The 27,606-nt window shown below is 46.5% G+C and overlaps 1 protein-coding gene across 3 annotated transcripts; it reads left to right on the top strand.

Annotated features, from left to right (window-relative positions):
• The first annotated feature begins 21,611 nt into the window (after window positions 1–21,611).
• On the top strand, window positions 21,612–26,226 carry LOC115252759 (uncharacterized). 3 transcript variants are annotated; one of them, XM_029848790.1, is made up of 3 exons: window positions 21,612–21,957; window positions 25,313–25,867; window positions 25,939–26,226. In XM_029848790.1, the coding sequence occupies exons 1-3, from the start codon at window positions 21,667–21,669 to the stop codon at window positions 26,062–26,064; spliced, it is 972 nt and encodes a 323-aa protein (XP_029704650.1). In that variant the 5' UTR covers window positions 21,612–21,666; the 3' UTR covers window positions 26,065–26,226. The 3 variants fall into 3 exon arrangements, with proteins under 3 accessions (XP_029704650.1, XP_029704651.1, XP_029704652.1); XM_029848791.1 differs by lacking the exon at window positions 21,612–21,957 and adding an exon at window positions 22,719–22,971; XM_029848792.1 differs by lacking the exon at window positions 21,612–21,957 and adding an exon at window positions 24,363–24,581.
• The last annotated feature ends 1,380 nt before the right edge of the window (window positions 26,227–27,606 follow it).

Here is a 27,606-nt window from a genome sequence, read left to right as displayed (position 1 = left end):
ACTGTGTTTACATGTTCCAGGGTTATATCCCTTTCGATGGTCTCATTGCTCAAGGGCAGCTCAGAAGAAAATATCAGTGTCAGGAATCAGCGCTTCTGCACAGATGTCCTACAGGAAGAAAGAGGTGTTTGTGTACCTTTCCATAAAGGCAAAGGTCCGATGGGAGCCTGTGCTGGGGCACATCTGAATTCTTCAATTCAGTGATCCGCTCGTGCTACTTGCGGATGGAAACTGTCAAATTTCTTTCCAGTTCAGTCAGATAACATCATGACTTTCAGGGGGCAGAAGCTCTGTGGTGAAAACCAGCTAGTGACTACTTCCTCTGGGAACTGGTGAGGATTTGTCTGCATGTTGAAGTGCAGAGGAGCTAAAAACCAGCTAGAGCAGAATCAAAAGGTCCTGCTTTGTTGCTTTGATGTTCTATCACATGACAGGAAAACCAAATCTTCACTCAGCACGATGTCATCAAGTCATTGAGACTCATCATCTTCCATTTTCCCTCCTCAGGGCTCCTCAGGCCTCTGCCCTCAGCCATGCATGCATGATCTCCATAACGCTTAAAAGCAAATGAGACCATTGTGCTAGGACTATAAGAGAAATTTCCAACGTATGACAACAAAGCAGGCTGCCGCCGCATATGGCATTCACTCCAGTGCTGAGGAGAAGGTCTGTGGGCCATGTGAGGCACTGCCGCCAGTGCACATTTAGAAAAGGCCACATGACCAGCATTCTTTATACATCTTCAATAGAACAAAGAGATAATCGGATCTGATGCCTGCGCCATTGCCGAGGGATTGATGTTCTAGCAGAATCTTGCTCCAGGACAAAATGCATCCTTGTGGTTTCAAGATCTGTTGGAGACATTTGTCCTCTGTCCACTGTAGCTTTCCTGTTATATTGGGGGTGCTTTGGGAAATGATTGATGTGACTGAGATGGTAGATTATTTTAGATGTATTCAGCTCTTTTCTGCTCCCACTTCCCTCTATAACATAGCACATACATGTGTTTATCAGCAACATGTAAAAGATCACCCGAGAGCCATTCTTCCCGTATTTCTCTTCCACTAAACGCTTGAATGGCACATTGTCACATTTACGCTTCATGTGACATGAGATCACATGGCGTATGAGCCCAGCTGCTGATTTAAAAAGGGTCTATACTGCTGCCATAATAATTCTGATGACTCAATTCACTGGGTAAGGCCCCGACTCCCCACCGCTCTTCTGTGGAACGTATCCTTGTTAACTTCAAATTCAGGAACCTTTCTGCCGCTACATCAACAGAAGACGAGTATCTTAATCAGGACAACCCTGTTGCATCCATCTAGGGTTAAATTGTGCTGCACATTCTCCATAACAGCTGTGTCCAGGCTGCAGTAAGCATGGGGACATTTTCTCTGGCTGCATTCTAATGGAAGATTAAAACACTGATTGATGCAAATTGATACATCTAATTACTCTGCCAAGGTAAACAAGCTTCTCATTAGCCAAGCAATTAGCCCGGCAGATCTCTGAAGAAAGGGCACATGAGGGAAACGTTGCAAACATCCAGAGCCATTTCTTTATTTTCTTACTTGACTTGTTCCAAATGAAGCTGTTCCTGTCATATTTATTAAACCAGGTACCAGCACCAGTTGAACAACTGAATCTTTGACCCTGTGAAGTAACAGTTTGTAGAGGATTTTCCAGAAAGACTTGGAATGAGTGTTAATTTTTGCACTTCATTGCCATTGAATTAGTCTTCTGTGTGTGAGTGTGCAGTTTTTCCTTGACGGAGCTCCTTCAATTAGCCGTCACTCTTGTATTCCTGCATTGTGATGAAGTGTTCTGACGGATACAATTAACTCTGGTCACAATAATAAACCTGATGCTGCTGCAGACCATAATTGCTTTAACTTGATCAAGACTGGAGATAGCTATGATTTCTATAGGGATGCAGCTTCATGTTAATTGTGAAACAACTGAAGTGTCTCTCGTCTCGTCTCTTGTTCTCCCACGTTTACGAATCCGTGTCGCAGGGGCAGCAGCTTTAGGAGAGATGCCCAGACAGCCCTCTACCCGGCCACTTCCATTATTCCCTCTGGGGGGACCCCCAGCCGCTCCCAAGCCAGGTGAGAGATATAATCCCTCCACCTAGTCCTGGGCCAGCCATGAGGCCTCCTCCCAGTGGGACATGTCTGGAACACCTCTAAAGGGAGGCGTCCAGAAGGCATCCTGGCCAGATGCCTGAGCCACCCCAGCTGACTCCTCTCGATGTGGAGAAGCAGCAGTTCTACTCCGAGCTCCTCCTGGACGTCCGAGCTTCTCACCCTATCTCTAAGGTTGAGCCCGGCCACCCTGCGGAGGAAACTCATTTTGGCCGCTTGTATCCACGATCTCGTTCTTTCGGTCATCACCCAACGTTGATGGCCATAGGTGAGGATTGGGACGTAGATCGACCGGTAAATCGAGAGCTTTGCCTTCCGGCTCAGCTCCTTTTTTACCATGACAGATCGGTTAAACACCTGCATCACTGCTGACGCCGCTCCGCTCCGCCTGTCAATCTTCCGTTCCATCCTACCCTCACTCGTGAACAAGATCCCGAGATACTTGAACTCCTCCACCTGAGGCAGGACCTCCTCCCCGACCCGGAGAAGGCACTCTGCCTTTTTCCAAGTGAGGACCATGGACTCTGACTTGAAGGTGCTGATCCGCATCCCTGCCGCTTCACACTTGGTCGCGAACCGCCCCAGCATGTGTTGAATGTCCTTGCTCAATGGTGCCAGAAGAACTACGTCATCCGCAAAAACCAGCGACAAGATCTTCCGCCCACCAAACTCGACACCCTCTACTCCCCAGCTGCGCCTAGAAATTCTGTCCATAAAAGTTATGAACAGAACTGGTGACAAAGGGCAACCCTGGTGGACTCCAACCCGCACTGGGAACAAGTCCGACTTACAACCGGCTATCCGGACCAAGCTCCTGCTCCTTCGGTACAGGGACTGGACTGCCCTTATCAAGGTACCATCCACCCCATACTCTTGGCACACCCCCCACAGGATGCTCCTGAGGACCCGGCCATAGGCCTTTTCCAAGTCCACAAAGCACATGTGGACTGGTTGGGTAAACTCTCAACTCCCCTCAAGAACCCCAGCAGATACCCTGGGCGGATCTCATCCACTCCCAGAGCTCCGCCACCAGGGAGCTAATTCACTACCTCGGCAACTTCTGCTCCAGAAATTGTATGGTCCACCTCCTGGTCTCTCAACTCTGTTCCTCGTTGTATATACGTGTTGGTAGGATTGAGGAGCTCCTGAAGTATTCCTTCCACCGCCAGATAATTGCCCCAGGAGACGTCAGCAGCTCCCGACGCACACCTAGCACAGTGTGAGCAAGTTGCCGCCTGCCGCCCCTAAGGCACTGGACAGTTTGCCAGAATCTTCTCGGTGCTGACCGAAAGTCTTCCTCCATAGCCTCACCGATCTCCTCCCATGCCAGAGTTTTTGCCTCCGCGACTATCTCGGCCACAGCCCGCTTAGCCAACCTGTACCGGTCAGCTGCTTCCGGAGACCCACAGACCAGCCATGACCTGTAGACCTCTTTCTTCAGACTGACGGCTTCCCTCACCTCTGGTCTCCACCATCGGGTACAGGGATTACCGCCACGAACAGCACCAGCGGCCTTGCAGCCGCAACTCGTGACAGCCGCCTCAACAATGGCGGAGCAGAACATGGCCCATGGCCCATTCAGACTCAATGTCCCCTACCGCCCTTGGCACGCGATCAAAGCTCTGTTGGAGGTGGGAGTTGAAGACCAGCCTGACAGGTTCCTCCACCAAGCGTTCCCAACAGACCCTCACTAAGCACCCCCCCCCCCCCAGATCCAACTCACTACGATCAGTTGACAGCTCTGCTCCTCTGTTCACCCAAGTGAATAGACATATGGTCAGCTGACACTACTATGAAGTCAAACATTGACCTACGGCCCAGGCCGTCATGGTGCCAAGAGCACCGATGAACAACCTTATGCTTGAACATGGTGTTAGTTATGGCCAAACTGTGACTAGCACAGAAGTCCAATAACTGCACACCACTCTGGTTCTGATCGGGCAGACTGTTCCTCCCAATCACGCCTTTCCAGGTCACGCTGCCGTTACCCACTGAAGTGTTAAAGATAAAATGTTCATCTTTGAACCCTGTCAAAAAATCTTACATGTTTGCTTTGAGAAAGGCTTCTGGGTAGATACCTCCTCTGTGTGACCCCTGACAAGCTCTTCTCCTCAGTGTTTGCTTATAGTGAGTGTTCTCCTTCCTAAATCCTAAAATATATCCTGTCTGCTTGACTCTTTGGTTCTGAGGCTGCAGCTGAGGCTTGATCATTGCATGATGCGTCTGACCGGACATATACTTGATCTTTTATTTCCTATAAAAACAACAACTTTGGCTTCTCATCTGTGTGTGGGGGATGGTGTGTGAGCGTGTGTCAGTGTGAGCTCTGCACTAAGCCTCGTCCCCAGCGTCTGCCTCTCACCACCATAACTCGACCCTGAAAGGTCACAACGCAGTGTGTATCCATGGTGACAGCGGTAGAAAATGAGAACAGGATCATGCCATCATCATGCGCTAACATAATTCAGCCAACACATCCATAACCACATAAACAACATATGCAGAAACACGTGCGAGGAGTGACATGTTCAAAAACGCTCATTTAGTCTCGGACTACAAACAGTTATTTCAGGTCTGCTTTTGCTGTCAATCTGCATTGTGTGGTCATGGTTACAATACTGCTTGACCTTTATAATCTTTACTTCCAGCAGGTTTGAAGATGAGCTCCACCCACTACAGACACTCACACAACAGACATCATTCCTAAAATACCGTACAAGTGTTCACTTAAAGAAGCTGGTTTTGCCATTGTTCCATGTGCCATTCTTCAACAGCCTCAAAGTTAGCCCACATGCTCTCATTGCAACACAAGGCAGCACTAGCAAACTCCCATCTGTGGCAGTTTCTGCTGATATTTATAGTGAAATTGCTAATGTTAGCCTACCCATTCTGGAAGATGCTACTGACACTATCTCCAAGTTGCAAATGGTGGCCAACAGCCAATTTCAAGAATGTCTGTGAAACATGAAAAACAGATTGCGCTCCAGCTGGAGACTAGTGAATATCCTGGAGGGCAGCAAGAACTGTAAGGTTAGGTAGGTAGTAGGCAGTAGGTTTATTTCTGAGCTGCTGGTAGAGTGCATTATGGTTCCTGACTGATTTACAGATCTGGACTATGCATCTGAGTAGGCTCACAGGTCCAGACCATTTAGCCTGCATTTTCTTCACATTTGGCAAAGGGAATCAGCCTTATGATGGTCCAAGAACCAGGAATCAGGGGATAGCTCTGGGGTTTTCCACCTGAGCTCCGTGGTGGCAAAAAAACGAGCACCCTACAATGATGTGACACAGGTACTCTTCCAAAAGGGATTCTCTGTGGGAGATGCAGGCTGTCAAAAGAGCATGGGGAATAGTCTCCAAACCTGACCACATCCTGTTGTCTGACTTTATTTTATTTATTAAGGTGCAATGGGAATCTGTGCCATGATCGTTTCTCCGTGATGTAACATCATTCATTTGGGGGGCAAAAGCCCCTAGAATACAAAAAAGGATCCTTCAGGGACACTCAACCCAGGGTAGTGTGGCTTTGCCAAATTCACTTCACTATCACGGGGTGGCCAATATTCCTACCCTATATTGGTTTCATGTGCCAAAGCTGTCGTGGTGTGACATTGTAAATAAGTCATCTATTTTTACATCTTTTTACTTTTACATCTGTCCCTGCCTTGGTTAGTTCAAGCTTCCCTCTGTCTACTCCACTCTATACCTCTAATGCTGTTGTCAATACTTTACAATTCTGGTCATCTTTATCTTCACTATCAGTCTTCTCTACCAACATATGATGGGCAGAAGAAGAATTTTAAAGACTATTCTAGATTTAATGGTGCTCCAATAAATTGAAGCATCATAGGAGTACCATATTTTCATGACTATAAGGCGCACCCAAAAGCCTAGAATTTTCTAAAAAATCGATGGTGCGCCTTTTAACCCAGTGCGCCTTTTGTATGGATTACGGTAATATTGGTTAATCGTGGCTACCGTAGTCAGTAGGCGTGGCCGAAGTAACAGCAGTAAGAACAATAAATAGGAATTCTAGTTCAGTCCCAAACCATTTCTGTCTGTAAAGACCCCAAAATGGCTCCTTGCAAGAGGCACGCTTATGATGCAGAGTTCAAACTGAAGGCTATCAGTCACGCAGTTGAACACGGAAATAGAGCAGCGGCAAGAGAATTTAACGTGAACAAATCAATGGTGCGGAAGTGGAAGAAGCAACAAGATGACCTGCGGCAGGTAAAGAAGACTCAACGGAGCTTCCGAGGAAACAAAGCAAGAAGTGGATTAACAAAGGAACTCCAGCCGCTAGATATTGGTGTCAACAGGGCATTCGAAGCTAGACTGCGAACTGCGTGGGAGTGGTGGATGACAGAAGGCGAACACACGTTCACCAAGACGGGGAGACAGCGCCGAGCAGCATACGCCACTATCTGCCAGTGGATCGTAAATGCCTGGGCTGATACATCAGTCTCGACCATGGTCCGAGCTTTCAGGAAGGCAGGGATTGTCACTGAAATGCCAGACAATGTTGTGGCTTTTTTACTCTATGTCTAATTGCTTTAATAAACTTACGCTTTTCTTAAGTAAGAATGCCTATGCCAGTGCCAATGAGTTGATGTAGAGTCAACAAAGTCGAATGATGAGTCAGGGTCAGCTGGTTCACGGTCCAATGATGGTTTATTGATGATTCACAATTCACCATGCATGAGAAGTAGCCCGGGCTAAGTCTGAAAACTAGCAAGAAATCTCCAGCTTTTATACAATTTGGAGCCTGGGTTTACTCCTCCCCGGGCTCCTCCTTCTCATTATGCAATTTTTCCCGTTTTCCACCGTTTATCATTCTTATCAGAGGCGAAACGTGCTTTTCCATATTTTTTTTTAAAACAGGCAATCTCTTGCTTACGTGGACAACCTCTTGTCCTTGCTTACGTGGACAACCTCTGAAACCCCCTGTATTATCAACATTTTCAGGCCTTTAACATCATTTTTCTGAGAAAACTTTTACAATCGTACAGGGGTTGATCAGCAAAATTGATTTAGGCCCTTAGTCTGGATACTCATTGATCGCGGACACATCATCAGACGATCTCTTGACCTGCCTGACCATGTTTACACAGGCTTTTAGAAACCTTTACCCTTTACTACAACAACACCAGCGACACTGACCCTGATGACGACTTTGACGAGACGGAGCCAGCCATGTTGGACGCCGTATTCGCACAACTGTTCAATTCGGACACCGAAGAAGAGGAATTTGAGGGATTCCTGGATGAGGAATGAACTGATAAAGTGAGCTTTACGTGTTTCTTTTGTGTGTTTACAACTTAACAAGGCTGGTCATACTATGAATATGGACATTACCGTTTGAACAACGTTGTTATATTGCTATTGTTATATTGCTATTGCTATTGCTTTGCACTACTTCGAGAGTTTGAGTTACCGTATATTGTGTTTGCACTAACGTTTGATTTACCGCAACGGTACTACGTGATAAAAATGTTGCACTAAATCGAAGATTTATTAAACTCCACTATCCACTTGTGATAAAAATGTTGCACTGCCTGTTATACCTCGCTGTTATTAAACGAACTGTGTTACGCGAAAACACTACGTCACTCGGGAAAAATAATAAAACAGCTGTTTATTCATTTTGGGAGTGAATGGAGTTGTGAGAACGCCGGTTTGTATTCTATTAATAAAGTTTGACTGACTTATCTGATTGTTTTATTGACATTCCTTTTAGCGCAGCTCGATCTAGTGAATGCTTCATGAAACCACAGGCACTACGCAGTTTCTATGCTATGTGCCTTATAACACAGTGCGCCCTGTGTATGAAAATAGTTCTAAAATAGACCGTTAATTGAAGGTGCGCCCTATAATACGGTGCGCCTTACGGTTGTGAAAATACGGTACTGTGATTTCTTTTGTCAATACCTGTGTGAACTTTAGCTGCAGCATTATGGATCAGCAAGAGTTGGAATTATTTGGACAACGACTTAATAATGAATCGCAATAATCCAACCTGGGCAGTGTTAGCATGGGGTTAATCATGGGACTGAGCTGAGAAGTGGAGGGTTCTCGCTTTGAGCCCCAGTGTAGAAAAAACATGGAAGGTGTTCTGGTAGTAGCGGAAGGTGCCATAACACCTTCAGAGCACTGCCTAGGTACCCTTGAGCAAGGTACCCAGCTGGAGACTGAAGACTGTAGACTCATCCAGGGGTGGATCTGCGTTCACTCATATGTGGCCCATCCCTGTGACCCTGGAAGGGATAAAGTGGTCAAGAAGACAACTCAGGCTGGAAGTAACAAATGCCAGACTAACTTTTCAGAATCATGTTGGGTCAATAATTACTTAATCTCTGCAATGTTTCTCTTGCAGATTATTAGACAGAAATCTCTCAGGCACTATCCTTAAATGAGAGGCACAACACCTATGCTGTCATCTTTGGAATAGTAGCAACTGACCAGTAGACTATCAATAAGCATTTATCATGTCCACCTACCCACGGAAGGATTTTATTGAAGTGGAACTTCTCTACCCAGCCCTTTTAATGAGTGACCCTATGCTCCATTTGAGTCTTAAAAGATAAAATACCCACTTAGAGGCTACAAAGACCTCTTATATTCCACCTGGAGTCAGTAATGTCTTTTAATAGCAAATTAGAATCCCTCCTTGATCATTAACAACTCTACGAATACTTATCCTGAGGGATGATGCATGATGTTGTACAGCTAAAACAGTCTCCTGTTGGTATTGTGCCCTTCTGGGGGTCCTTCATTATGAGGACTGTCCGGCCCTGGGTTAGCCACTCTAGGTGGTTCCCTGATGTTAGCAGCTGGTTCATCTGTGCTGCCAGGTCAGTGCAGTCAGCTTCTTAAGCCAGTAGGCGTGGATCTTATCGGGCCCTGGTGCTGTCCAGCTCTTCATTTTGGACACTCTTGTTTGGATGTCTGCTAAGGTGATGACTGTGGCTGTGCTCATTCTGTAGGTCTTGCAGCCATTGGGCAGTAGTGTTGTGTGTTGCCTCTTTCTCCCAGATACTCTTTCAGTATTTTTCAGTCTCAACCCTGGGGTGGTCTGTTGTCATCTTGTTGCCCTGCCATTGAGAGTAGACCTTTGCCGGGTTGGTGGAGAACACCCTGTTTATTCTCCTTTCCTCTACTTGTGTACCTCTTTAGTTGGGTAGCCAGGGCTGTGAGCCTTTGCTTAGCAATCTCCAGTGCCTCAGGTATGGACAGTTTGTTATACTTCTTGGGCTGCTCTGTCCTTGGATTCATGCCTCTACTCAGCTCTGTTAGGAGGCTGACTTCTCTCTGTGTCGCAATGATTTTTGCCTCTAGCCTTCTCCTCCATGGGGCCATTTGCTCCTTATGCCTATTTATGCTCTTTGTCTCATAGCCAAACATCTGTAGGATTACCGTTGCCATTGGTCGCAGTGATGGTAGTGGTAGAGATGGTTGACAGTGCCGTGTTCATGTCCTCCAGTAGAGATTGGTCATGGAGCAGGGCACAGACTTCAGACTCTGGTCCTCTACCAGAGGCCTGGGAGTCTGATGGTTCTGTGCAGGATCTTAGCTGTTCCTAGGACTGCGATCTTCTGGACAGAGATCTCTGATGTGGTTCTTGGTATCTGTTGGAACCATCTACCCAGGTTGGGTGTTACTGCCCCTAGTGTCCCAATCACTACAGGGACCACTGTTGCCTTCATGCCCCACATTTTCTCTATCTCCTCCTTCAGCCCTTGGTACTTCTGCAGCTTCTCGTGTTCCTTCTTCCTGATGTTGCTATCACTTGGGATTGCTACATCTATCACCACCACTGTCTTCTGGTGTTTATTCACCACCACTATGTCAGGCTGGTTGGCCACCACCATCTTGTCAGTCTGGATCTGGAAGTCCCACAGGATCTTGGCGTGCTTGTTCTCCAGCACTTTCGGGGGTGTCTCCCACCTGGTTCCTGGGACCTCCAGTCCATACTCAGTGCAGATGTTCCTGTACACTATGCCAGCCACCTGGTTATGCCGTTCCATGTATGCCTTGCCTGCTAACATCTTGCACCCTGCTGTGATGTGCTGGACTGTCTCAGGGGCATCTCCCCACAGTCTGCACCTGGGGTCTTGTCTGGTATGGTAGACCCTGGCCTCTCTCTCTCTCTCTCTCTCTCTCTCTCTCTCTCTCTCTCTCTCTCTCTCTCTCTCTCTCTCTCTCTCTCTCTCTCTCTCTCTCTCTCTCTCTCTCTCTCTCTCTCTCTCTCTCTCTCTCTCTCTCTCTCTCTCTCTCTCTCTCTCTCTCTCTCTCTCTCTCTCTCTCTCTCTCTCTCTCTCTCTCTCTCTCTCTCTCTCTCTCTCTCTCTCTCTCTCTCTCTCTCTCTCTCTCTCTCTCTCTCTCTCTCTCTCTCTCTCTCTCTCTCTCTCTCTCTCTCTCTGAGTGGAGCGCGTGGAGTTGAGAGCATTCTCGTTTTGAGAATTTTCAAACTTTTTCGAGGTTTCGGCCAATGATGTTCGGTTTATTGTTAGTTAGTTGTTGGTGGTGGTTTTTGTGTGGTTTGAGGTTTTTGTCGGGTGGAATCAGCCAGGTTTGTCTGGCTGGTTGGCGTCTGACGCCATGGTGTTTGGGGGTGGGAGCGGGGATCTCTCCCAGTTAATGCAGAGACATGGCCTTAAGGTGGGGGCCGGGTCTCTGTATACCCTGGAGGAGGTAGCCCTGACTGTGGGGGAGAAAATCGGACATGGATCCGTAAAGTCGGCCACCTGGATGAACGGGGCGGTAGTTTTGTTTGTTGACAAGGTGGAGCAGGCGAACCGGCTGGTGGAGACGGGGATCAGCGTTGGCGGGAGGTTCGAAGCGGTGCTGCCGCTGACGCAGCCCTCCACCCGGGTCACCCTGTCCAACGTCCCCCCCTTCATCAGCGACGAGTTCCTGGCCAGGGAACTCGCCAGGTTCGGGAAGATCGTCTCGCCCATTAGGAAGGTTCTGTCGGGGTGCAAGTCCCCGCTGTTAAAGCACGTTGTGTCTCACAGGAGACAACTTTATATGATATTAAATAACCGGGCGGAGGAGCTGAACGTGCGCTTCCACGTCAAAGTGGAAGACTTTGATTACATCTTGTACGCGTCCTCCTCCATCATGAAGTGCTTCGGTTGAGATGAGGAGGGTCATTTAGAGCCTGTCCGGTCAGGGCCGGCTCGGTCCCGGTCGGTTCTGAAGGGCGGGACCCCGCCCCGGACCAGCTCGATCCCGGGCAGACCTGAGGGGGACAGGGCGGCAGGACCAGGAGAAGTGGACAGGAGGAGGCAGGTGAGAAGGTGGTGAGTGAGGGTCAGGTGAGTGAGCCTTATGGTGCACTGGTGGGTGTGGTAGCTTAGGTAGGTGAAGGTGGTGAGGGACAGGTGGGTAAAGGTGGTGAGGGACAGGTGGGTGAAGGTGGAGAAGGACAGGTAGGTGAAGGTGGTGAGGGACAGGTGCATGATGGTGTTGAGTTGATGGAACAGGAGGCTGTGTGAACTCTTGTTCCACAAAAATGTTCAAAAAGAAAAGATGAACTGGCGGAGGTGGGCACGAAGGCCAGTCGGTTGTCTGGAAAAAGAACGTTCTGGAAACCTGAGCTCGCTGAGAGCAGTGATGGGGGAGAATGTGTGTCCGATGAGAGCGAGCTCACACACACACAGAAATCCAGAACCTTTGATGAGAGTCCATACACAGCAAAAATGATTAAGAGTTTCCTCGCAGAAACAAAAAACACAAAAGGGGTGAAAATTGAACATTACTTCCCCGAGAAGCAGTTATTTTTACACATCTGTGAAACATCATCTATGAAATAAACTGGAGTCAGATTTTACTGACCAAGACGTTTTTAAATTAAGAAAACTGATTTTAAAAGTTAAAAGAGAATTGAGTAAATTAGGTTTTGTTCAGTGTGGTGCCTTTTTAGTGTTTTAATAGCCATCCTTGACCGTAGTTTTAGACCACTCACTTTTTAATGAATAATTTTAGGGTGGGAAGTTTAAATATTAATGGGGCTAGAGAAACAAGAAAGAGGGCCAAAGTATATGAAACAGTAAATAGCAAAAGAATAGATGTTTTATTTTTACAAGAGACCCACAGCAGTGACAGCAACGAGACCGACTGTAGGAGAGAATGGGGGGGGGGGGGGGGGTTTAAGCCACGGTCAGTGCAGGGGTGGGCATCCTCTTCTCCAGGTCTTTTAAACCAGTCGCTGTCACAGTGGAGCATGTCGTTCAGGGACGCTGCCTTTTAGTTAAAGCTGCTTTTAGTCACCTCACAGTTGTTTTTATTAATATTTATGCTCCCAACAATGGTGCAGAGAGGAAGTTTTTTAGAGAAAATCAACAACCTTTTAAACAATCTTAGCTCATCTGATTTGTTGGTTTTAGGGGGATTTTAATTGTACAGAAGATCACGTTTTAGATCAAAATCACATGGAGCCGCATCCAGTTTCCCAGCAGGTTCTTAGGCAGCTGGTCCACTCCCATGGTCTGGTGGACGTGTGGAGAAGGATGCACGCGAGCCACAGACAGTTCACATGGTCCCACATCAGAGGTGACACCATCTCTTTGGCTCGCCTCGACTGCTTTTACTGTTGTAAACACCATTTTAGTACTTTTAAAAAGTGTGATATTTTACCAGTAGGTTTTACAGATCACTCATTGCTTGCGACAGAGGTTTTAAGGAGGCTTTTAGTTACTTTTGGGCTGGGTTTAGACAGAGGAAGAAGGATTTTACCTGTCTAAGACAGTGGTGGGACCATGGGAAAGTTCAGATCAAGTTGTTGTGTCAGCAGCACACTCTCAATGTCACCCGTTATATCACCAGATCAATCGGAGCTCTGGAGACCGAGATTGTGGAACTGGAGCAGTTTTGTGCGTCCAGAGGAGATCGAGGGTGTTTAGAGACCCTCAAGACCAAAAAGATGGCCTTGGCCAACCTGCTGGACATTAAGTACAAGGTGCGCTGGTGCAATCCCAGATCCAGGACATTGCAGAGATGGACACTCCCTCGACATTCTTCTTTGGCCTGGAGAGGAGCCTGGGCCTCTGGAAACACAGACTGTCTACGAAAGAGAAGGGTCTCCTCCTCCTTCACGGGAGAGGAGGGGCTGAGACCGACCCCACGGACGCTTTCCCTGAACTCCACCTGCACCCAGACCTCGTAGACCTCGGTGGTCCTCTCCTGGATGGCTGTGGCTCAGGATCCCTTCACAGCATGGACAGGAGGATTTTATATGGCAACATTGTGAAGGCACTCAACAAAGACAAACTGAAAAACAGAGAAGCGACAGTGTGGAAGGACAGGCTGGGGGGACAGAGTCCTCAGTGGAGGACCCTCTACAAGCCCCCCATCAAGAAGAGGACTGGTGACCTCCAATGGAGGATTTTGCATGGAGCAATCGCCACCAGTGCCTTCCTGTCAATTTTAAACCCGAACATTTTAAACAACTGTCCTTTCTGTGATTTTATCGAGAGTGTCTTCCATGTTTTTACTGGGTGCAGTAGGCTGGTGGGTCTTTTTAGGGTTTTAACTGATGTTTTTAGGCTTTTTAATGTCGTGTTCTCCATTGCTGTTTTTATTTGTGGTCTAAGGCACAAGAGGACAGGAAGGGGGAAATGCCAGGTTTTAATTTTTTTAATAAGTGAGGCTAAACTTGCCATCTATTTGTCAAGAAGGGATAAAATTAAAAAATGCAGCGGCATGTGACGCGGTGGCTTTGTGGAAGCAGAACGTGAGGGTGCGCCTGAATCTGGAGTTCTGCTTCTACAAAGCCACTGAGAACCTGGAAGGCTTTAAACAGCAGTGGGGACATGACGAGGTTTTAGTGAAGGTAACGGAGCAGGGGGAGATGGAGGCTGCAGCATGGCTGCTCTGAGGGACAGATGAGGTTTTTTAACTGGTTTTATGTGAACAGAGCACTGTAAATAAAGTACATTTTAAAAGTCAAAAAAAGTCTCTCCCTCTCTCTCTGACCGAGATGGCGTGTGTTTGAGGAGCTGAGGGTGATTCGATTTATGATTCGAATTTTGTGCAGTTTTGGTAAAAAACTTAATTCTTTGTTGTGGGTGAGTGGGTGTATGAATTATTTTCTTTATTTTTTGGGGTGTAGAAGGGTTATAGCTTCTGTTGTATTCCGAGTGTTTGCGAGTAAGTAAGCACGTGGGTGCTACGCTTGGTCGGCGTCATACCGGTGGTGGCTACCGCACCTGTGGAGTTTGAAAAGCTGACTCGCCGACACGCGGTGAAGGTTCTGCCGGTAGCCGCTGTGTTTGTATGCTGTGGGTGAGGTGGTGGGTTTTGAGAGCGTGAAGTCGGCCTCCAGAATGAACAGCGTGATGGTCATTTTCTTAGACAACGTGTACAAGGTGCAGTGGTTGGTGGAGAGTGGCGTCACCCCCGTTTATCCGCTGGTGAATCCGGCCAAGAAAATCACAGTGTTTAACACACCACCGTTTATTAAAAACGATGGTAGTCCAGGTAGTGTTGCCAATTAGAATGGTGCTGCTGGGATGCAAGTCCCCGAAGCTAAAACACGTAGTGTGTCATCGGAGGCAGCTTTATATGGTCCTTAAAGACTCCAATGGTCACTTAAACCTAACGTTATAGTTTCAGATTAAAGGTTTTAACTACGTTGTATTTGTCACTTCGGATACGATGAAGTGTTTTGGCTGAGGGGCACCTCGTTAGGGCTTGTCCTGGTGCCAGGGAAGAGAACGCTGGCGCTCCGGGCTCGGGGCCGCCAGCGGGTGGTGATGGGGCTGCGGGATCGGGGCCGCTGGCGGGCGGTGATGGGGCTCCGGCATCGGAGAAAGTTTTGGGTTTAGGGGAATTGGTGGTTGGAGCTGAGGCCAGCGTTTTAAGCTCAGGCCTGGTCTCGGGATCAACTGAGCAGCAGGGCAGAAGGGAAATGATGTGCAAAATGGAAGTTGATCAAACCTTTATGGGAAATGTGAGAAAAGGAGAAAAATTGTTTGCTCAACGACATAACGATGGATGGAATAATAGATGAGTATAATATTGGCATTAACACTAAGCGGAAAAAGCCAGCTGAGAAACACCAGGAAGGGAGAAGGCCGGGAAGGTCCAGCAAAGCCTCTCTGATGAGGAGGATGAGGAAGAGCCTGAGCTGATTCTCTCCCAAGAGGAAAAACTTATCCTTACCCTGTGGGGAAGATCAAAAAGTTTTTATCTGACACTAAGGGTCAGAGGGCAGTCAGGACCGAATGTTTTTTTCCTGACTTGAATGGCTTTATAAGATCGGTTAATCGTTTCACGAAGGAAAATGTATTTTCAGAGCAGGAGGTCTACAGACTCATGAAGCTGGTCACCAAGGCCAAGAGTGCTCTGCTTGAAGACTGTTGAGAATTGTCTTTATCTTGTTATGTGTTTCACCATATGTTTCTGTCTTCTCTTAGAAGTTAGGCAAGGTAGACTCATTGGTAAATGTAATAAAGAGCAGAGACATTCCATTTGCAGGATTGTTGTTTGTTCTATTGTTATCTCAGGAGCCAGTCAGGCAGGAGGTGTCAAACACTCATTGTATACAGGACATCAGGGGGTTGATGATCACATTTGCATGAAAAATGGGATCTGGCCACCTGGGAAAACAATGGAAAAGAAGAACCCTACCAACACCGCATGGGACTGAGGAAGAGGACGAGGACATCCCAGCAGGGGATCTGGATTGGATTGCATGAACATTGTGAATTTACATGTGTGACTATAAAGGACTGGGCCAAGGGATAGTTAGGTTGTCAGACTTCATGCCCTGACAATTGACTCTGTTGTTGCTAGGGTTATGAACTGGCCCGGAGCTCTGTAATATTTGTGTCTGGAATTGGTTCTATTGTCAAATACATTTTGAAATTAGTACTTTTCTTCTCGAAGTCTTCTGTTACGATACATGGTGGTAGTGGACCCGAACGCAGGCCAGGACACAGAGGTGGAGAGGTCAAGGGCTTTATTTACAGGGAAGGGGAGCACACATCAACAGAAACAGTCCTCCTGGACCGCATGGGGATCGGGAGGCAGCGTCCGCCCGTCCCAGGTCCATCGGCGAGTTCCCAAACCAGACGCAGTCCCCCTGGACTGCCGGGAACTCGGAACACCGATGAGTCCTCAAACGGCTGCAGTCCTCCTGGACCGGCGAGGGCTCGGGAGTCCGGCGCAACACGCTCGCCTCACGAACGTGCCCCGAGACACTGCGGGCAGAGGCAATCCTCCTAGACTGCAAGGGGGGCAGGAGCGGTCCTCCAGGGCAACAGGAACACAGGAACAGGAGCGGTCCTCCAGGGAAACCGGAAGCACGGGAATAGGAGCGACCCTCCAAAGCAACAGGAACACAGGAACAGGAGCCAACACCAAGGAACCCAAACAAGCTCCCACACTAGACCAACGAACAGACTCCCAACACGAACAGGAACACTCAGGAAAGTGAACAGACACCCCGGCACTGACAGGCAGGCACAACCTGCTTAAATAGGCAGCAAGATGTAAATTGCCTACAGGTGCGCCCACCTGCAGTGCCAGCTGCACCCAATTGTGCTCAACACCACACCCTGCAGGCCACAGACAGACACAACCCAGAAATCCCAACATCTTCATTCAAAGAACACGTGGATCGGCAGCTACATACGGGAGGTATTGCGATCCAACAATTTGGTGACCCCGACGTGATGAAGAGAGAAGTCATTTGAGGCAAAGAATTCAACAACGGTCACTTCGGAGGACAACTGACGACAAAGGGATCCCTAATAAAAGGTAAGCAGACACCTTTTTAATCAAAGCTCTGCATATTGGCAATTTCCAAAAATTTGTCGTCACTGTCAATTGAAGTGTCCTAGTTATAAATTCCAGATACAAATATAAAAATATTGAAACGACTGCAGGAATTACGGTTCGAGTCCGTACATGAGAACGGTTAGAGTCCGTTTGTAAATAAGAACGGTTCGAGTCCGTTAAGAATTGCGGTTCGAGTCCGTTAGTAAGTACGGTTAGAGTCCGTAAGTACGGTTAGAGTAAACCGGAGCTAGTACAGTGCTGTATTGCTGTATGCAGTGCACTGTATATGAAAAAGATTTGGGTTGGGACTCGGAGTGCAGTTGATGGGACGGACACTCCCGACGCCCGAGATTTGTGTTTTTGTGTGGGTTGGAAAAGTGCCAGAGTGAACGTGAATTAAAAGGCTCTTTGTCCTTGGGAATTAACCCCCAGAGTGGAACCGGATCAAAGACGTTTGATCTAGAAGCTTGTTTCACTGAGGCATTGAGTTGACCGTTGGAGTCATTCACATTCAATCTCACTTGGGAGCATAGTTAAAGATGGAACTGGAGTGTGGTAAAGCGTGTTGTGATCAGGGAGAATGTTCTCCCTATCCTCGGTCTGTGGAAGAACAGTGGAAGTGGTCTCTTGATCAGGTGGTGAGTGGCATGAAAGAAGAGGACAGGGAAAGAGAATTGGATGCAATAAAAAAGTTGTGGAAGGAAGCTCAGAAGCAAAAGATACTTCCCCCTCCAGAGGTGAAGGTTAATTTAGCTGAAGCATTGTGTAAGTGGGAGTCAGAAATTCACACTAGATTACAAGATCATTTGGATAATCCAAAATTAGGTTTTATAGCAGGAAAATCATGGAAAAAACAGGGTAAGGAGTTAGAAGATAAGCGTCGAAGGATACATGTTGTGGCTGAGACATGTGCAGCGGTGCACTATTGCAGATCTAGGGGGGTCACACGAGTGCCCAATGTAGAGAAGCCTTTATTAAAAGATCTAAACCAGACACTGACACTTAACACCACTCTTTACCCATCATTACCTACTACTTCCCCACCCCCATATCAATTGCCAGTTTTGACTATTAATAGTGGTCAGTTAGATGTGGACAGAGATGAAGAACTGCAGGAGTTACGTGAAACAGCGTGGGACCTTCGGAGACAGGTCAGCAGAATGAAACAGGGACAGGAAGAGGATGGAGATAAGTTAGGAAAAAAATGAATTTAGAGAGGAAGCTCAGGTGGTTTGCCCTAAAACCTCGCAACAAACTACATTTAAAAAACAGGATAGTCAGAAATCTACATTAGATATTTTTAAAACACCTAGCAATCAAATAAAACAAGTAAAAAGAGTTGATCCCTCAGGAGGATTTGCCAGGGCTGACCGCAGGGAGGAGAAGGCAAGATTGATTTATGGCAGTGATAAAGAGGAGAGTGAGAATAAGATACATACATACAAAATTCCGGCTACATTTATTGGAGAATTGGAGCTTCCGGAGCATGTTCATCCTCAGACAGAATTATATGAAAAGGATCAGGGTTCAAGTATGGGAAATTGTGAATTAGAATTATGGGAAGAGAGTGAGTGTGAGTATAGAGGTGAACCGTTGACAGGGGCCATAAATAATGAGGAGGCGGGTCAAATACGAATACACACGTGGAGTAAGGGGCCCGTTTCAGGAATGCCACAGTTCCAGGCCCCTCTGATACAGAATAGAGGAGGACAGGAGCCGGTATATGTTCCATTTGCAATTACAGATTGTTTAGTGGATAAGATGCCCCCACCCGCAGAGGGAGGCGGCAAGTGGATGTCTAGCCTTTTTAGCTTAACACAGAGCATGCAGCTGGCATTAGGAGACTTTAGAGGAATGGATGTGTGCCACAAGGTGCCATCCTGGCTCAGATAATTTACACACCACTTTGTTCCATCAGGCAATAATTTTAGGACTTCCACAATTAGTGAAAGAAGCCATGGAAGGAAATCCTGACCTTCCAGGGAGTACGGCGGATGTCTGGGAGAGACATCTTTCACACCACATCAACACATTTAAAGCTAAACAACAGGGAAAGAAAGAGGAGGTGATTACAGCGCAGGAACAGCTCCTAAGAATACAGTTAGATGAAGCACGGAAAAAGCTTAATGATAAACGAAAGGAAGAGAAACAGATGGTTCAGCAGTTTCTTCGGCAGGTGCAGCCAGATCAGTTATGTCCGCAACAGGATTTTGCTCTGATAAACCCGTATTGGGTCAGTCCAAGGGGAGGCATGTGTGGGAGACACGGCGGGCAGGGATATGGCTTGATAGGCGGGTACTTAGGCCGAGATCAGTGTCATGCCTGCAAAGGGTATGGTCATTGGCAAAGGGACTGTCCATATCACAACTACCCGGAGGTACCAGGCAGTGTTACATTTAGTGATGGGTTATGCTCTGACGGTACTTACAACACATAGCGTGGTATCACTGGTCAGCTCAGCAGCATTCACCATGACCTCACTTAGACAGAAAAGGATGGACAAGATTTTAACTGCACCACACATAACATACACGTACGAAGGGATCAACATGGCAGATGGTATGGGAGAGGGTGAACCACACAGATGCGAGGAGAAAGTGAAGAAAGATGAAAAAATTAGAGTAGATCTTAAGGCGGAACCGTTAAAGGATCCAGATGAAATATTATTTACAGACGGCTGTTGTTTCAGACACCCACAAGAGGGGCTGAAAGCTGCCTATGCAATAGTTAGAAAATTAGAAGAGGATTTTGAGGAAGTAGAAACAGGAAAGATAACAGGTAAAGAGTCAGCACAACTTGCAGAATTGAAGGCAGTTATTAGAGCGTTAGAAATATCAAAAGGAAAGAAAGTCACTATTTATACAGATTCAGCATATGTAGTGGGAGCTATACACTTTGAACTTTGTCAATGGTTGCGGGCAGGTTTCAATGCAGCATCAGGCTCTCCTATAAAACATGGAGCAGAGATGAGGCAATTGGCACGGGCCCTCATGGAGCCAGCGGAGGTCGCAGTTGTAAAGTGCAAAGGTCACAGCAAGGAGAACTCTTTGGACGGAAAAGGTAATGAGGCTGCAGATCAGGCAGCAAAGAAGGCTGCAGGTTATAAACCAAGTTACAGTTTGTTGTTGGTAGAGAAAACAGTTCATGAAATTCTTCCAAGATACGACAGGGAAAGACTTGGTTGTGATCAAGAAGAAGCTTCTCCACATGAAAAAACAGTTTGAAAGGAAAAGGGGGGCTGTGAAAGTTGAAGGAATTTGGCGGGTCCCAGACGGCAGACCTGTTCTCCCGCCCGGTCTGTTAGATGCCGTTCTGGAAGAGGCCCATGGCCTGACACACTGCGGGAAACCACGAATGATGCAGAGAATGCTCAATATGTACACAATTTAACGTAAAATCAACAATTCGACCATATGAGGGAAAGTTTCCAGTTGCCCCAATGGCAGGGCAAGAAAATTATAGATTTCACTGATATGATAGACAGGGTCAATGGGTTCCGATACCTCTTGGTCGCAGTGGATGCATACACTGGCTGGCCAGAGGCGGTTCCCGTAAAGTAGAAGAGGCAAAAAGCGTTATTAAATTTTTGATTAATCCGGCACATGGTTTCCCAAACAAATTAGATCTGACAATGGAACTCATTTTAAGAATAGAGATTTACAATCCATAGGCCAGCCCAGCACTTTTATGAAATGTAGATTTTATTTTGTTCAACTAAAAACGACTCTCTCAGTTTTCTCCCAACAGGCAACCTCTGTTACAGAGTCAGTAAGGATCCAGGAATTCCACACACAGCTGAGTGGGTTCTTCTGAGAGTCATCAAGCAAAGTGGTCAGAGCATAGGTGGACGGGCCACTTTGAAGTTGCAGAGTGAACATTACATGTTAACCCTAACCCTAACATACTAACACCTTAACACCTTAACCCTAACACTGGTATTACTGGAATCAATGTACCCCAGCAGGTAATTCACAGAGAACGCTTGGACGGATCGAGGAACATCTAAAGAAGATGGCACCATGATTAAACGTCTATTATTCTTCATTACATCAAGAGGAGTTGTCAATGAATTGTTTGTATTGGCCTAGCTTAGGCTAGGCCAAAAGGGGGATTGTTGAGAATTGTCTTTATCTTGTTATGTGTTTCACCATATGTTTCTGTCTTCTCTTAGAAGTTAGGCAAGGTAGACTCATTGGTAAATGTAATAATGAGCAGAGACATTCCATTTGCAGGATTGTTGTTTGTTCTATTGTTATCTCAGGAGCCAGTCAGGCAGGAGGTGTCAAACACTCATTGTATACAGGACATCAGGGGGTTGATGATCACATTTGCATGAAAAATGGGATCTGGCCACCTGGGAAAACAATGGAAAAGAAGAACCCTACCAACACCGCATGGGACTGGAGGAAGAGGACGAGGACATCCCAGCAGGGGATCTGGATTGGATTGCATGAACATTGTGAATTTACATGTGTGTGACTATAAAGGACTGGGCCAAGGGATAGTTAGGTTGTCAGACTTCATGCCCTGACAATTGACTCTGTTGTTGCTAGGGTTATGAACTGGCCCGGAGCTCTGTAATATTTGTGTCTGGAATTGGTTCTATTGTCAAATACATTTTGAAATTGGTACTTTTCTTCTCGAAGTCTTCATTCAAAGAACACGCGGATCGGCAGCTACATACGGGAGGTATTGCGATCCAACAAGACATTGGCTAGTGTTTCTTTTTAATGACATGTCTATTTTATCCCCTGTTTTTATTTGTTCTCTTCACTTTGTGGGTCATCGTGATACCAAGCAAGCTTCCCCGTTTCAGCTGTGCCGGCTGAAAAAACTGGATGTTCTTCTAATTCAAAAGACTCACAGTGATGGGAACAATGAGAGGGACTGGAGGAGAGAGTGGCCAGGCCAGGTGTTCCTCAGCCACAAACTGTCCAACAGTGCTGGGGTGGGAATCCTGTTCTCCCCACACTTTAAGCCTCAGTCTGTGGAGCTGCACCACACTATGGATGGACACATCTTAATGGTAAAGGCTGTTTATGAAAATGTGAAACTGATCTTCCTGTGTGTTTATGCTCCTGTGCTGAGCAGAGACAGGATGAACTTTTTGAATGTCCTGTGTGATGTTGTCAGAGGTGTCCAGGATGAGTTCTTATTCATGGGGGGTGATTTTAACTGCACAGTCGATGCAAGACTGGACAGGAATCACCTGGAGCCTCATCCTGCTTCATGTGCCCATCTGAAGAGACTTTTAGAGACTCATGACCTGAAGGACGTGTGGAGGGGTTTCAACAACACCACCAGGCAGTACACCTGGGCCCACTGTCTCCCGACAACAGTTTGTCGTTGGCTAGACTAGATCGGTTTTACTGTTTCAAACATCATTTTTAAGAACTGTCACATCGTCCCCATAGGTGGTTCAGACCATTCTTTGGTAAAATGTGAGTTTTTTATTCAAAATGTTAAAACCTCCAGTGTCTTCTGGCACTTTAACACCGTTCTGTTAGAAGATCATGCCTTTAGACAGGCTCTGCAGGTGTTATGGGATGCACATAGACTCAGGAAAGCAATGTTTTCATCGCTGCACAGGTGGTGGGATTTTGGGAAAACTGTAATTCAACAATTCTGTCAACAGTATACTCGCAACGTCACCAAGCACATCACCGGATCCCTGCAGGACCTGGAGACTGAGGAACAGAACCTGCTGAGCTGTACAGGAAACAGAGGACATGTTGAAGTCCTCCAAAGCAAAAACGCCGCCATAGCCAGCCTGTTGGGCATCACAGCACAGGGGGCACTGGTGCGCTCTCGCTACATGAACGCCTCCATGATGGATGCCCCGTCCAAGTTCTTCTTCAGTTTGGAGCAGAAGAATGGCCAGAGGAAGGTTATCTACTGCCTGCGTGCTGACGATGGCTCTGACATCACTGAGACTGCTGGAATCAGAAGACAGGCCACTTGTTTCTACAAGGAACTCTTTAAAAGTGACACAGTGGGGGATCCAGAGCTGGAGACAGAGTTCTTGTCTGACCTTCTTCAGGTGGGAAAGTCTTCAAACACTCTTCTGTCAGCTGACCTGACCCTGGAAGAGCTTCATGTGGCCCTCATGAGCCTGGCAAATGGCAAAGCTCCAGGCATCGACGGTATCCCAGTAGAGTTTTACAAAGCCTTTTGGTCGGTGGTGGGTAAGGATTTGTTCGAGGTATTCCTGGAGAGCTGGAGAACTGGACTGTTGCCACAGAGCTGCAGGAGAGCGGCCATCACCCTGCTCCCAAAGAAAGGAGACCTCCAGGAATTGAAGAATTGGAGGCCAGTCACCTTGCTTTGTGGAGACTATAAGATCCTCTCCAAGGCGCTAGCTCTCTGACTCAGGGAGGTAATGGCAGAGGTGATTCATGTAGATCAGACCTACTGTGTACCTGGCAGGCGGATCAGTCATAATATCAAATTGATTCAGCATGTTTTGGACATCTCTAGCTCTTTGGGCATTGATACTGGTCTTATTTTCTTGGACCAGGAAAAGGCTTTTGATCGGGTTGAACACCAGTACATGTGGAAGACGCTCGCCGCGTTTGGGTTCAGCCCAAGATTTATTGCCAGGGTTCAGGTCATGTACTGTGATGTTGGGAGTACAGTGATCCCTCGCTATATCGCGTTTCATCTTTCACGGCTTCGCTGCTTCACAGATTTTTTTTGCGAGTCGTTCATTGCAGTTCTCAAATATAATCGAAGGTGGCATATCCGTTTATAAAAATCTTCTTGCTCAGAAAAAGAAAGAGCGCCAACAACTACCCATAACAATGGGCCAGATTCACAAAACGTTCTTACGAACAAATTTGTTCTTAAGTCCCACTTACGAACATTTTACGAAGATTGTGGCATTCACCAATTTCTTCTTATCCTGGATTTATGCGTAGGTAAGAACAAAGTCATCAGGGTTGAGGCAATTTTATCAAGCATGTTAGCCATCCTTTCTTGATTGTTCAACACGAAATCAGGCGTGGAGAGGCAAGCTTTGGGCATTTGGCTGCTTTTTGCTCTGTCTACAGGGTCCTGCTGCAGTTCCTTTTATGGGCATTAGTGGGCGGTGATTTATGCTAATCATATGTTAATTAGACTCACCTGGCACGCGCTTTCAACTTACGAACAGATGGCATTCATCAATCTAAGAACACAGCTGCGAACAATTCTGGGGCTTACGATCGCGTTGATGAATCCGACGTAGGGTTTTCTTAAAAAACTTCTTAATAACAACTTAAGAAAGAATCTAAGAAGATTCTTAAGAACATATTGGTGAATCTGGCCCAATGTTTCCAACCTTGTATTACTATATTAAAATTATTGTTTTAAACAAATTTTGGGCTTTAAAACAGGTTTTGATTTTTGGTTTCATTCTATAGTTCAGTATTGCATTGTAAAATAATTAAAAAAAATAAAGCTGACTACTTCACGGATTTCACTTTTCGCATGTTGTTTTTGGAACGCAACTCCCGCGATAAACGAGGGATCACTGTATACTAAAAATGAATGGTGGTTTGGCTGCTCCCTTCACTGTCCAGAGAGGGGTGTGGCAGGGTTGTTCTCTCTCCGGAATGCTCTACTCTCTGGCCATTGTTGCTGTTAAACAAAATAAGGAAAACTTTGATAGGGGTGAGGTTCCCAGGTTGCCCTACAGCGGTGAAATTAACAGCATATGCGGACGATGTAATGATGATTTTAAACATGCATAGAGACATTCAGGTGTTAGAGGAAACAATTGAGTTTTTCAAAGCTCTTTCCTCACCAAAAATAAATTGGACAAAAAGTGTGGCATTTGCAACCATGAGGGACTCTCTGGGTGAGCTGGTGTTGCCAGGGGGGACTCCAGTGGACAATGGGAGGGTTGAAGTATCTTGGGGTGTTTTTAGGGGATGACGTGTCTTTAAGGAAAAACTGGGAAGGGGTGCTAGAAGCCATTGAGGGACGTCTAAAATGGTGGAAATGGCTGTTACCCTGCATGTCATATAGAGGCAGGACATTAGTGATAAATAATTTGGTGTCCTCCTTTTTATGGCACAGATTCGCTGTAGTGGGCCTCTCATCAGACCTACTCTCCCGGGTCCAGACTGTTATAGTAGATTTCTTTTGGGACAGACTCCACTGGTGGTGCTATTCCTTCCTAAGAAGGAAGGGGGACAGGGGCTGGTGCACTTGGCCAGCAAGAGAGTTGTTTTCAGGCTTCAATTCATTCAACGGCTGTTGTATGGTCCCCAAGACCTGGTCTGGAGGCCATTGGCTCGGCTGATCCTGCAGAGTATCAAAGGCCTGGGATTACAGGAGTCCGTGTTCTTACTGGAGCTCAAGAACGTGAGTATGTTTTCTCTTCTCTTCCGTCTTTTCAGAATCTGGAAGCTGCTGTGGAAACAGAGCTTCATCAATCCTCGTTTTGGCTGATGAGGGAACCAGTGAGCCATGGAAGCCTCCTGAGTTCCCCTTCCTGGGCAGGAGCAACAGTTGCAGAGGCTCTGCACACAGCTGGAGTTACCACTCTGGGAGCCCTGCTGGAGCTGACTGGACCTGACCTGAAGGAGACAACGGAGCTGCAGGCGCATCTGGGCTGGAGATCAAAGAGGAATGTGGAACGACTACTGAGCCACTGGAGCGCCTGTCTGATGGGGCGAGAGAGGCAACTGCTGAGGGACCATAGCCAGAGGGTGACCTCTCCCTGTCCCGAGCATCCTTTCCCCTCCCTCGTCATTCAACCGGGATCAGATCAACAGCAGGAGGTGACATTGAAGACGGCTGAGACCAAGGCTCTGACTGGACTGATGGTGAGAGAACTGAACAGGCAGAGGCTTGTGTGCCAGTCCCGATCACCCTGGAGGGCCAAACTAGCCCTGGGGGAAGAGGTTCGGCCTGAGTGGAGGAGCTTCTACAAACCCCCTCTCTCCAAGAAGGTAGCCGACCTCCAGGGGAGGCTCGTCTATGGGATTTTAGCTGTTAACTGTTTTATTTCAATCTCTTTCAGTCTAAAATGGCCGTGTACATAAGCAGGAGGAAGAAGGTTAAAGACAGTGTGGACTGTGATGTGGGTCTGCAACTGAGTAGAATGATTAAAGCCAGAATTCTCATTGAAGATTTAGAGCAGTTGTAAGGACATGGACCAATGGGGGTGTCCTGTGCTCCATTCAAGAAGACCTTGTTTTTGCAGACCAACTGGTCTAATTTGTTTTTCATCTACTCATTTATCTATTGTTAGTTTTCAAGCTGCTTTGTCCTATGAATTCCTGTTAATGTAGAACACAAATGGCAAAATAAAGATGTGATTAAAAAATCTAAAAATCTCTCTCTCTCTCTCTCTCTACATATATATATATATATATATATATATATATATATATATATATATTGAGGTCACAAGAAAGGAATGTGTTTACTTGACCATATATAAGGGTCTACCGAACAAAGCACTTCGGAGAGCTTCACCATCAGGACCATGAAACCTCCCTCGGGCAAGCTGCAGTGTCCGATTGATACCTGACTGTTCTCTCCAATAAACATCTCTTATAACCAAGTCGGTGTCTACGAAGATTCCTTTCTCATCAGCAAATCTCGACTAATCTGACCAACTCCCGCTCCAAGCCGGCAAGTAAAGTGAATATTTTTTCACATATTGGGGTGCTGGTTAGTTCAGTTAAGCTTTTGGGGGAGTAATTTAGACACACCGTAAAGATCATTAATGTGTGTGGATATTTTTGTGCTGATGTTGGGAAACACTTCTTCTAATTTTTTTAAATTTAACCTTTTTTGTTTTGTGAAAGACTGAACTATTGGCTCTGGAGGAGAGACAGGCCATGAGATTTATTTGCACTGCTCACTTCAACTAAAAAGGGACAGCTGATTCTAAATTTATCTTATTTCCATCTGTACACTGTGTTATGTACAGGAAGTGGCATTTGAGCGTGCGCACACTAAGAATGTATCGGTGTTGTGGCCAGGTAATGATGTTATAGTATTAATAGCCGCTGTTTCAAGACAGTTGTCCCAAAGTCCTGTGTGTCCCTTGGGAGTACTCAGGCCGGCCTCTCTTGAGTGGCTGGAAATCTGGGATTAATACTTGGTTATGGGTGTCCTCTCTGGCGTGGCTGACAAGTGCGTTTGAAGACATTTTTTTGATCAGGTACCCACTTTTCAGGGATGTAAATTTAGTGCGGGCAGTCGTGAAAAACTGTGGTTTACAGCAGCGGTGCCAGGACGTCTTAATAGGTAAATCTGCATATGCAGATGGGGTGTGTGTACATGAATTGATTCTGAGCTCTGTTAGTGTGTTTGTTTAACGCCCCTTCCCATCTCACTCTCTCTCTCTCCCTTTTTCCTTGTGAGAGTGATCTTATTGGAGGACCTTCTCATAGTTTGTTGTTAAAAAAGAAAAAGAAAAAAAGGGGGAGGCCAAAAGACTTGTGTAATTAATTGACATTCTAAAGAAAGAAAGAAGAAAACGAATTGAAATTCTAAAAAAGAAAGAAGAAAATCGCTTTTGTACCTCAGATAGACGTTTGAGAGTTTATCTGAAGGTTAAAGAGGACCTAAGGGTGGTCCTGGTCATAAAAAAACATCACATAAATCTGTGTCAAGACAAAGAAAACTAGGTGTGATCCAGCAGGACCGCACGGTTCTCAAGCATACACACACACAC

Source organism: Takifugu rubripes, chromosome 15, assembly GCF_901000725.2.
Source record: "Takifugu rubripes chromosome 15, fTakRub1.2, whole genome shotgun sequence".
In the NCBI taxonomy this organism is placed as follows: Eukaryota; Metazoa; Chordata; class Actinopteri; order Tetraodontiformes; family Tetraodontidae; genus Takifugu; species Takifugu rubripes.
The sequence above is the reverse complement of the archived record's forward strand: the minus strand, read 5'-3'. Positions and strand labels throughout refer to the sequence as shown.

Coding starts and splice junctions, on each gene's coding strand:
- LOC115252759 (XM_029848790.1), top strand. CDS start 21,667: ATGTCTATTTTATCCCCTGTTTTTATTTGTTCTCTTCACTTTGTGGGT. Junction 21,958..25,312: donor TGGATGGACACATCTTAATG/GTAAAGGCTGTT, acceptor CCGTCTTTTCAG/AATCTGGAAGCTGCTGTGGA. Junction 25,868..25,938: donor AACCCCCTCTCTCCAAGAAG/GTAGCCGACCTC, acceptor AATCTCTTTCAG/TCTAAAATGGCCGTGTACAT.